An 11,481-nucleotide genomic window follows, 5' to 3' on the forward strand; every position below is an offset into this window, starting at 1 on the left:
CCGCGGTCGACAGCGTGATAGTCTCTCGACAGTAGTAGGCCTTTGGCAAGTGTACACGTTCAGCGGACGCACACCTCAATGGTACTCAGGAATGATCTCGAGGGACGCAGGTAATTGGCTTAAATTTATTATCACTCTAATCTTATTTGTGTTACGTTCTCGTCTGATGCTCTGGTCGCCTATTTCGGACACGAAATCGTTCCTACGGTGTAGATAAAATAGAATATTGTTCAGAGAATTGTCTGGAAACCTGGCCTTTAGTTCAGGTCATCGTAAAAACTGTCATGTTTTTTAAAAAAATTATTTACGCTAGTATCTAAAAAAAAAGGTTTTATGTAGTTTAAACATTTTGCTTCTGGAAAGGTGAAAAATGCAATCGAATATGAATTTTAAAAAATTCACTCGGTTGAGTAAAATATTTATTAGTTCTAAATTGCATATAAAGATGTTTAATGGCCAAGAAGATATAGCTCAAAATTTGTTCTTAAAACAAACTTAGCTAATGGGGAGGAGCAAATGTCTCCAATGACCATCTTCCAATTAATACATAATTGTATTTTTTGCCTCTTTTGCTACCTTGTTACTTCAGGTCGGCCAAAACTAATTGGGTCGAAATAAGTGTTTCTTATTTTACATGTATCCGAACTTCCATTTTGAATTCATGCATTACTATTCTATTATCATTAAATATCCATAGGGGTATAGATGCAATAACCTAGTATATTTAAGCCATGACATAGACCTTAAAAATTGGTATATTTAGCGTCCTCTTGGGTGTATTTTGCTATCCGGTTATATTATAGGTATGCTATTGACCGTAAATAAACACACACGTGGTATAAGTACGGTATGTGTATAAAGTTTTGATTCCTAGACACGATACATGTAAATAAAATATATGTATTGGTCCTTCATCATTCGACTGAAAATCGATTTTCGGTCAAATACTATGTGTGTGTGTGCGTGTTACTTTAAAACGATAGATGTTATCGTTAAAGTGCGTGGATTTCCATTTAAAAATATTGGTCTGTAAGTGTATATGTATAGTATATGTGCACATTTTATGGTAGTCAGTGGAGTACGGGTTGACCCCCGTACGTTCGATTTAGAGGTAATTATTAGGTACCTAACCCTTTCAGGGTTGCAAGTTGTAGTTTTTATCGAAAAAAAGTCACCGCCATATTATTTTGATTCCAAATGACAAGTTAGACACCAACGTTCATGCCAACCAGCTTGACCTATTGTTGTCGTACCTAGTCGACTTCGATTATTTATGTAACCCAAAATAGTCAACAATTTAAATAAGCCACTACAGTGGGGTCGAGGCATAGTAGGGACAGGGAGGTCACCGGTCTACAGGAATTATTATAACTAAAACTGATAAAATCACTTTCAAATAAACGGTTTGATGCAAATTTGCGATCTGTGGATAGTAATAATCTAGTACAGTGTAAACTAGCTAAAAAATATTAATGTGTTATTACAAATAAAATAAAACAAAACTATCCCTCACTTATTATTATATTTAAGGTAGAAACCAACATTGTTAAAGGGTTAGGGAGGTTTCGGCTGGATTTGTATTTATATATTTGTGTAGTAATTAATGTATAAGTTATTATATTTATTTAATTAAAAAAAATGTTTCTCACGAATGAAAATTAGTCGTACGACCATAATATTAGTTTGACCTTTAAATCCGGTACGTGTTAACAATTCGATTATTGGTACATCTTAAATAGGCACAGAAATTAAATGGCGGTGTAAATACCGCAGCGTGACCGCCAACGAGAATTTTTAAGACGCGGCCGCTTGAGAGGTTAAAAAATATTTGAAGTAAGACATGTCTTTTCAATTCAGTTACATAAAGAACGAACGAGAAACAGACAATGAACGCGATCACCATCCGGTATGGTGATGCAATCGCTTTACTGTCTTGATCCATTATCTTCCCTTTGTTTTCGACTTCAAAGACATTTACCGACTGATCTCGACTTTGTCCAATTGCTCTTTGAACGCGTTTCCAAATTTGCGGGACCTTCAACACAAATCGAAAACCGCAGTTCTTCGGAAAATTACTGGACGACTTGCCACGGCGGAACGGACCATGTGGTTGTTATGCTTCCCCAGATCCTCAATGTGATAAATCTTACCAATCCTTCCCACGAGTTATCGGAAAAAAGGCGCCGTCAGACTTAGCTTTTCTCGTCTGCGTTGTCCGTCCAGTTTGAATCATACTCCGGCGGCAAGTTCGGGTGACGTCTTTTTAACATCTTTGAATAGTAAATAAGAAGCTGTCAATAACTAAAAAAAAAGTTATTCTTTAATTATTGTTTCGTTCGTTTCCATACTGGCCAACATTTTTTCCTAAATCGGACTGATAATTTTACACATAAAAAAAAAAATTGGATTTTAATTTTTTTTTTATGAACTTGTATTGCATTTAAAACATATTGTTACATTTAGAAAAATAACAAAAATTCAGAGGAAATAAGACTAAGAATAAAAGGTGGAAACAGGTCCTATTTTGCGCTACAGAAAACCTTCAGGTCCAAGTTATTATCAAAAAATTAAAAAATGTGATTATACAAGGTTTTAGTAAGGCTGGTAATTCTATACGCATGCGAAACGTGGCCAACGTCAAAAGAGGACAAAAGAAAACTGGCAGTTCTAGAAAGAAAATTCCTCCGACGCACTTTTGCTCCTAAGAAAAATAAAAATGATTTATAATAATAATATATAAAAAATTATGAAATAAGATCAAATAATCAAATTAAAGAACTTTTGGGAGAAGAAGACATTATACAAACACTTGAAGGAAGAGAAATGAGCTGGCTGGGACACGTATGGAGATCGAGAGGCATAATGAAGGATGCGCTTAACTGGAAACCAGAAGATAAGAGACCACTGGACAGGCCGAAGAATAGGTGGATAGACGAACCCAACCAGAATTTCCGGATACTTGGGGTTGATAACCCGGAGGAATTGGCCAACGATAGAGAGGAATGGAGGAGTCTGTGTAGAGCAATGATGGGCCTTAATGGTCAATAAATGCCGAAGAAGAAGAAAACAAATTTTAGACGTACTGGAAATAATCTAAAGCCCGATTTGGATTTAGTAAAAATAAATCGTATAAAACGGATTGGTCTGGTTAATTAAATACCTAACTTAAATTTTGATAATTTACTTAAAAGGCTAATTAATTTGGTTTTCACATCCTTAATTATATTTTTATTAATCAACTAATACTCCCAGAACTTACTAAACTCTATGTCCTCTGGCATGCTAGTTTTTTCTTTACTTATGCTTTTGAAAACTATCATTCCTGTAGCAGAAAATGCAATTTTTTCAGCTTTAATGCTGAGCTGGGAAGGTTATGATTTACAATGGTTATATGTTTTTTTTATGTTGGTATGTAACAAATCCAGGTTTTAGAATGGTCTATTGCTATTTTTATTTTTCAATAGTTCAATAAATTTCAAAATGTTATATTTTAAAGAAGAAATTGTCCAAGAAATATTGTATGCAATTACTATGCATAATACAATTTCTTAAATTACTGTAACGTGAAATTTCGATAATCCTATATTTTATTTACTTAATGTATTTAAAATATTATTATGAAGGGGTTGAAATGTATATTTTTATATTTTGTTTATCAGAGAAAGAACGTTTAATCAAAGCAAACGATTCGGCGTATAATGCTCAGTTCAAATACGCAGTAAGTTTTGGTTTTTGCTTTGGTAATCATTCTGTCATTACATAGGGTTTCGCCATACATCGATGTTTTTTTTCCAGACAAATTACATAAAGACGTCCAAATACACTCTACTAACGTTCTTGCCACTGAACCTGTTCGAACAGTTTCAGCGGCTTGCCAATTTTTATTTCTTGTGCCTGATGATGCTGCAAATGATTTCAATCATATCGTCGCTGACACCAGTCACAACGTCCATCCCTCTGGTCGGCGTGCTCACCATTACAGCCATCAAAGACGCCTATGATGATTACGTTAGTATTTCAAACTATCTGCGTTATCTGCATATTCAAGCTAGCTTTTTTGTCATTTGATTGAATTTTACAAAAACCAGCCCAAATGAGTATTAACCGCAATGTAGTTGTATCTCATATTTGTTTGTTTTAAAATATTTATTGAATATGTAGTACGAATTAAATGTTGTACCTTTTGAAGTTTAACTCTCCGATTTGGACTCATTTTTAAGTAAATTTTTATCAGAGTCAAGCACATTTGTAGATGCAACATATTATGTTAATTATTTTCACGAGTTCTAAAGTTACGGTGCCGTTGCTACTGGTTAGATATTATGTACCGGCATCTAAAATTTATACCAAAATATTGTTTTATGCATACAGCAAAGACACGTCAATGACGATCAAGTAAACAACAGAGTATCGAAAACTGTAAAAAACGGTCGGGTGGTGGACGTGAAATGGAAAGACGTGCATGTCGGGGATGTGATACTGATGGAAGACGGTCAATTCGTTGCTGCCGACGTTCTGCTGCTGTCAACCAGTGAGCCCAGCGGACTTTGTTTCATTGAAACGGCCGAGTTGGACGGGTTAGCTAATTTTGGGTCGGTTTGTTTGAGGTGTTATTTAATATTAAACATGTGGTTCCGTCTAGAGAGACCAATCTTAAATGTCGTCAGTGTTTGTCTGAGGTGGCCGAACTGGCACACGACGTGGTGACTTTTGACGGTCTCATTCGGTGCGAGACGCCCAACAATTTGCTCAATAAGTTTCACGGCGTGCTGCAGTGGAACAACAAAGAGTGAGCAGTGTTGCCAACTGGTTTTTGCGTGCTAAGTAAAACCCGTATGTTTCAGATTGATCTTAAACAACGATCATGTCATACTGAGAGGTTGCGTCCTCAAGAACACCGAGTGGTGTTACGGCATGGTGATTTTCGCTGGCCGAGACACTAAACTCATGCAAAATTCGGGAAAATCCCAATTCAAACGTACCAATATCGACAGGCTGCTCAATATTATTATAATTGGGGTAAGTACGCTAATTTGAGTGTTTCTATAGACCTGTTTGTGTGTACAATCTAAAATAAAAATAGAAAAACGGAAATACTCCTGACTTTATTAAGAGATCAGACTCAAAGTACTTGAAAGTTAAAACATTGAAAATGATAGCTCGTTTAGTGTATTAAATATTAGTTATTGTTTAGTGGCTTATTTAAGTTCACATAATATGCCAAACCTAATCTAACCATCATTATTGAGAGTATAATCTTATCTTTAAGAATTTCGATGTGTGTGGAAAGAATAGAAAGAAAAATAATCATTTTAATAAAGGCGTTACAAACAATAATGTGATATTAAAAAAATACATATTAAAAAGTGCCCTCAATACGGATTATATATAACATATATTATTAATATAATTGCACAAACTTGTGTACTTTTTTTTTTAAACTAATAATAAAAAATATATTGATTATTGATAAATACCATAAATACAGTTTAAAAGTCCAGAATACAAAGAGGAACACAATTAAAAAAATATAAACGTAACATTTTAATGTTTAGAATAATATTTTTAACAAATAAACATAACTAAACAAATACTGAAATGTAATTAATATTGTTGGCTGTTGAAAAATGTATGTCTTTCATATATACATAGTATAAGTATCAAATTTATCAAAAATTAATTTTTGTAAAAACAATGGCTTATGTCGTTTTTGAAATGACTGCTTTGTACTTATTAATGATTTTGTTCTTTACTTTTCTTCAGATTGTACTGTTTCTTTTCATACTGTGTTTAACTTGCATGATCGGTTCGGTCCAATGGGAGTACAAAACGGGATGGTATTTCCAGATGTACCTGCCGTGGGATTCATTGGTGCCGTCTGAAAGGCTGATGGGTTCCATTACTGTTGGCATACTGGTGTTTTTCTCGTACGCCATTGTCCTTAACACGTTAGTGCCAATATCCCTATACGTGAGGTGAGTTAATTTTTTTGTTACAATATGATTTCATGCATACGGCGACCCGAATCACGCGATATACACGGTATATGTCTTCATTATAGTGTTGAGGTGGTACGTTTTGTGCAAAGTTTCTTCATTAACTGGGACGAAAAGATGTACGATAAACAGACGGGTATTGCGGCCAAAGCTAGGACGACGTCGTTAAATGAAGAACTCGGACAGATACAGTATATATTTTCCGACAAGACCGGTACAATGACCAAGGTAAACACACATACGAATGCATACTTGTTTGATACCGGAGTACACCCGTTGACAATCATTCCCTTTCTACCGTTCAATGTCCTAGAACATAATGACTTTCAACAAGTGTTCGATTAACGGCACCGTTTACGGTAATCAAGACGAGACCCGGTACGGCAAGTCCCTGGACATGATCAAGGTAAACGCGCGGTTTAATCCAAGCTGTCATCTATCATAATACATACACGTCGAGTATCGTTTTGTATTGTCCAAGCTTTTTGTGTTTTGCATTATTTGTGACCGTCCTCGTTAGACGTGTACGGACAAGCGAACGCCGTCCGCAACTTTCAACAGTTACGGTGACAAAGTAGAGCCAGTGGTTGCCTGCAGAAGAGTAACTATACATTCTCCATTGCACATGGTATACTATCCTAAAATATAATTTGATGTCGTTCTACCTAGAAAGCGGTAACCCGGTTAATCGCGTCGTGCATGTTTTATATCGAGTGAATGCGTTCGTCTTCCAACAGGTCGGCCCGCCCCCGGTGGACTTCTCATGGAATCCTTACTACGAACATGATTTCCTGTGGTATGACCAAACACTGGTGGAAGCTGCAAGACAGAAGCCAACTGACGAAGGAACCGAAAATGTTGTTCTAACGTTTTTCGAACTCCTCGCCTTGTGTCATACGATCATGCCAAATTGGAAAAACGGTAAATGTCAATTTAGTGTCTAGTTTCATAGTTGAATTACGCCATTTTTTTGCATACAAAAATTGTAATAGATTTTAATTTTTCAACCATCAAACAAAGCTGCCTTAAATTATAATTATTAGTAAGCTACATATGTAATAAGACGTGATTTACAATTTACCTACATCAATACATTTTATTTAAAAATCAAAATTAAAAGAATTAACATATTTTTTTGGTACTTTTTTTTCTTATTATACACTAACAGTGTACCGTAAAATCTTTCTCTATACTTTATCATGGGCTTTTTATTTATTACAAAATTATTTCCACTGTACTTAGCTTCTTGTTTCAGACATACCATTAAGCTTCATCGTTGGCTTCCTTAGCATAATATTAAACTGCTTATTTAATACTGTTCCGTTAAACTAAAATTTACTCCTTGCTACATTTCCTATTCATCTTCATTGTATGAATTGTAATCATAAGTTTTATTCCTATATATATTCTGCATTCTTACAATTATTCCTTGATTTTGAAGATTGGTACCAAATAATACTTTCTTCACCAATCAGGAATTTCCGCGTGTTGATCTCCATGTTAGTTTTATTCACTCTTTTAAACTTAAAGTTTATTGTCATAATCTCACCTGGGATAGCGCCTATATAGTTTTTGCAACTTATTAAGAGTGTAGAGTTAACTAACAGTTAACTCTAGGCTTCAGTAATAAACCGAAATGGACATTTGAATCGCTTTTTGTTAAAAGGGCATATGTTACAAAGATACCACATTTTGAAAGTTATGCAGTTTTTTATCATATCCTAAAAGTTCACCTGTTGAAGCGTGTATCCTTTTAACAAAAAGCGATTCATTTAGAGTTCTGACAATTTAGTAACTATAAAAGTATTGAAAGACACATGCTACAGAAATGCTATATGTAGAACCTTCCACGTTTGCTAGTAGATTTCAGTTATTCTATGCACTAATTTATTTTTGCTAATAGATTGACCACATTATAAGCTTTTTCTCTTTTTGATAACTACGCGTAGGTGTTCTAAAGTATCAGGCTCAATCTCCAGACGAATCGGCTCTAGTGTCGGCGGCCAGAAACTTTGGCGTAGTTTTCATGGAACGAACCCCGAACAGCGTTACGGTCGAAGTAATGGGCGAGGTCAAAGTACACGAACTTTTGTGTATTCTCGACTTCAACAACATTAGACGCCGAATGTCCGTGGTGTTTAGGGAGAACGGGAAAATACGACTTTACTGCAAGGGCGCCGACAGCGTCATATACGAGCGGCTAGAACGGGGTGACGATGACTTGAAAGCGTTGACGTTGCAGCATCTAAATGTAAGTCGTGTCTGTCTCAAGTCCAAGTCAGTACGTGACAGTCTTTCGTTAGGAATTTGCAGGAGACGGTCTACGGACGTTGTGCTGTGCGGTCAGGGACATTGACGACGAGTTTTTTGAAGCTTGGAAACACAAGTATATGGAAGCTGCTTCTTCGAGGTTGGACCGAGAGGAAAAACTCAACAATGTCTACAACGAAATCGAAACCGACCTCAGACTCGTCGGTAAGAATTACTTTTATAGGTAATGTTGACATTTCCAAATCGTATTGTCCTATTGTATGTTTCCCATCTAGGCGTAACCGCTATCGAGGATAAATTACAGGACGCGGTACCAAAGACCATATCGAATCTGCTCTTAGCAGGAATTTACATATGGATGCTCACAGGTGACAAACAAGGTGAGTTGGTTCGCAATTAATTTCACAAATATGCTATATACTGTATTGGGTAGTTTAAGTCTTAAGTATGTATTTGTGCGTTTTCAGAAACTGCCATAAATATAGCTTACTCTTGTAGTCTTTTGAACGATGAAATGGAAATTTTAACAATAGACGGTAACACTCAGGATCAAGTCGAAAATCAACTCAATCAGTGTAAAAAATCCATGATTACCGATAACGACTGCCAACGTTCAGGAAGAAACAGCAGGGCTACAAGTGTCGTGAGGTTCAGGTAAGCAAGAAAACTACTAAAAAAACTTCAATATAAACTTCAATAATGACACAGGCGGTCATATTATTTTTATTTTTATAGCGAGCCAGGAGACGGCCAACAATCGGAGCAAGAAGAACAGCGTGTATATGCTTTAATCGTCAATGGACATTCGTTAGTACATGCATTGCATACCGAACTTGAAAAAAAGTTTGTTGACTTGTGCACCAATTGTGAGTACCGATTGGTCGTTAGCTTGACTGATTTAGTATAATTATATTCGAGGACACACAGGTAAAGCAGTGATTTGTTGTCGGGTGACTCCTCTGCAAAAGGCCATGGTGGTACAACTCATAAGGAAATACAAAAAAGCCATTACCCTGGCCATAGGCGACGGCGCCAACGACGTGTCCATGATTAGAGAAGCTAACATAGGTGTTGGAATAACCGGCCAAGAAGGCAATCAAGCAACGCTGGCCTCGGACTACTCTTTGTCACAGTTCCGGTTCTTAGAGAGATTGCTGTTAGTCCACGGTAGATGGTCGTATTACAGGATGTGCAAATTCTTCAGATTTTTCTTTTACAAGAACGTTGCGTTCACGCTGTGTCATATATGGTTTGGATTTTTCTGTGGTTTTAGTGCCCAGGTAAACTAAGCGCAAAACATAATGCGATGTAGTCCGGCTGAATTCTCGTATGGTTTTTTTAATGTTTTCTAGACTATTTTCGATCCGTTTTACATATCAGTTTACAACATGTTCTACACTGCACTACCCGTACTAGCCATCGGTATACTCGATCAAGACGTTAGCGAACACAAGTCAATCACTTACCCAAAACTTTACACACCGGGTCTTAAAAACATGTTTTTCAACACCAGGGAATTTTTCAAATGTGCGGCTTTGGGCACATACGCTTCTCTAGTTATATTCTTTGTGCCTTATGGTATATGCATTACAGTTTTTACGAATTACCAATGATATTTTATTGAAACGCTTTTGGTTTCAGGTACATATTTCTACGGCATGACGTCTTCAGGGTTGAACGTGTTAGACCATATGTATATGGCTGAAGTAGTAGCGATGATTCTTGTTACGGTTATGACAATTCAGGTGAATCGAGCTTTAAAATGCACTTATAACATGATGGTTTTCTTTATTATTTTTTCAATAGGTGGCTTTCGATACATCTTATTGGACGGTCATCAATCACGTTGTGATATGGGGCTCATTGGCGCTGTTCTTCATAGCTGAATACATGTATAACTATATTTTTAATGGATACTACGTAGGATCTCTGACTATGGTTAGTACTGAACTAATGTTTATGAACAAAAAAAAAATTATTATACAACATATATACGTTTAAAATGTTGTTTTATTTTTAAAGGCTATGAAACAGCCAACGTTTTGGCTGGTCACGCTTTTGGTCGCTGTGGTCATAGTGGGCCCAGTGGTAGCTTGGAGGGTGTACTTATTGGAAACCAGCCCGACTCTCGTTGATAAATTTCGCTTGAAACAAATTAAACGATTGTAATGTTTATACGATTAGTGGTAATAAATAAAAGATTACCTTAAGTTTGTATTTTACTTAGGAGACAAGTATCTGAAGACATGACGCGACCGACGTCAATCAGGCATAAGCGGCGTTCAATCAGATCTGGGTATGCTTTCGCTCATCAAGAAGGATTTGGCCGGCTTATAACTAGTGGGAAAATAATGAGAACGCCGAGAAACAGCGATGGATTTATTGATAGAAAACATTCAAATATATCAGACATTACCATATAATGACGAATTTATGTATAAGCTGTACACTTTGTTTACGTTGTATACTATGTTGTATTTGTAATTTGTTATACCTAGTTAATTTATTTATAACTTGTGTTTTGCTATTGAATTCAAAATGGTACACTGCGAATTATCTTAAGATTTATGGTCAATAAATAATTTACTATCAAAAGGCCCATGTGTTACGTTAAAAGTATTTACATATGAAAATTAAACAAATTATAAATATTAAATACGTATTTAATATTATTTTTTGTTTAATACAGGCTTTTAATGAATTATGGTCCATTAAGTTAAATTATTTTAAAGAGATTCTACTAACCTAACCGGATATTTCAGCCAATTTTTTTTAAGAAAACTGTATTCGTTTTGTCACCAACTCTGTTTTACTGTTCATGACAAATATTTATAAAAAAAAAATGATAAATTTCATGTCACTAGTTATAAAACCTCCTCGAAGGTTTCACAATCTCCCCAAATTATTTTCTTAACTTATAAATCGAAAATGCTTTCCTCTTTGTGAGCATATTTTTTTAATGAATAACATGGTTTTCGATCAAGCATAATCAATCTGTGTACAATCTATTTTAGATTGAATTGTAAGCCAGGCGTTAAGTACACTGATATGAATAAGCTTTTGATAGAGTTGATCAATCATGGTTAGATTAACTCAAATCATACGGATTTAAAAATAAATTGATTTTATGTAAAGTAAAAAAAAGTAATTTCTAATTAAATTAATATTTTATCTGGCGTACCCCATTACTATCACCAACACATATTTCTTACTC

General features: G+C 35.5%; 1 protein-coding gene across 1 annotated transcript; it reads left to right on the forward strand.

The window, feature by feature from the left end:
• On the forward strand, nt 1–10,804 carry LOC126838259 (phospholipid-transporting ATPase ID). Its single transcript, XM_050572551.1, has 21 exons — nt 1–110; nt 3,660–3,718; nt 3,796–4,008; nt 4,372–4,577; nt 4,643–4,789; nt 4,845–5,019; nt 5,764–5,975; nt 6,062–6,224; nt 6,310–6,402; nt 6,734–6,917; nt 7,946–8,247; nt 8,300–8,471; nt 8,543–8,647; nt 8,735–8,921; nt 9,003–9,133; nt 9,195–9,547; nt 9,620–9,845; nt 9,909–10,012; nt 10,074–10,205; nt 10,290–10,432; nt 10,495–10,804. The coding sequence occupies exons 1-21, from the start codon at nt 92–94 to the stop codon at nt 10,688–10,690; spliced, it is 3,522 nt and encodes a 1,173-aa protein (XP_050428508.1). The 5' UTR covers nt 1–91; the 3' UTR covers nt 10,691–10,804.
• The last annotated feature ends 677 nt before the right edge of the window (nt 10,805–11,481 follow it).

The sequence above is a fragment of the Adelges cooleyi genome, unplaced genomic scaffold (genome assembly GCF_023614345.1).
Source record: "Adelges cooleyi isolate 19-005CV unplaced genomic scaffold, UGA_ACOO_1.1 ACOO_flye_CR_arks_rails_tigmint_CR_PRNA_30, whole genome shotgun sequence".
Lineage (NCBI taxonomy): Eukaryota > Metazoa > Arthropoda > Insecta > Hemiptera > Adelgidae > Adelges > Adelges cooleyi.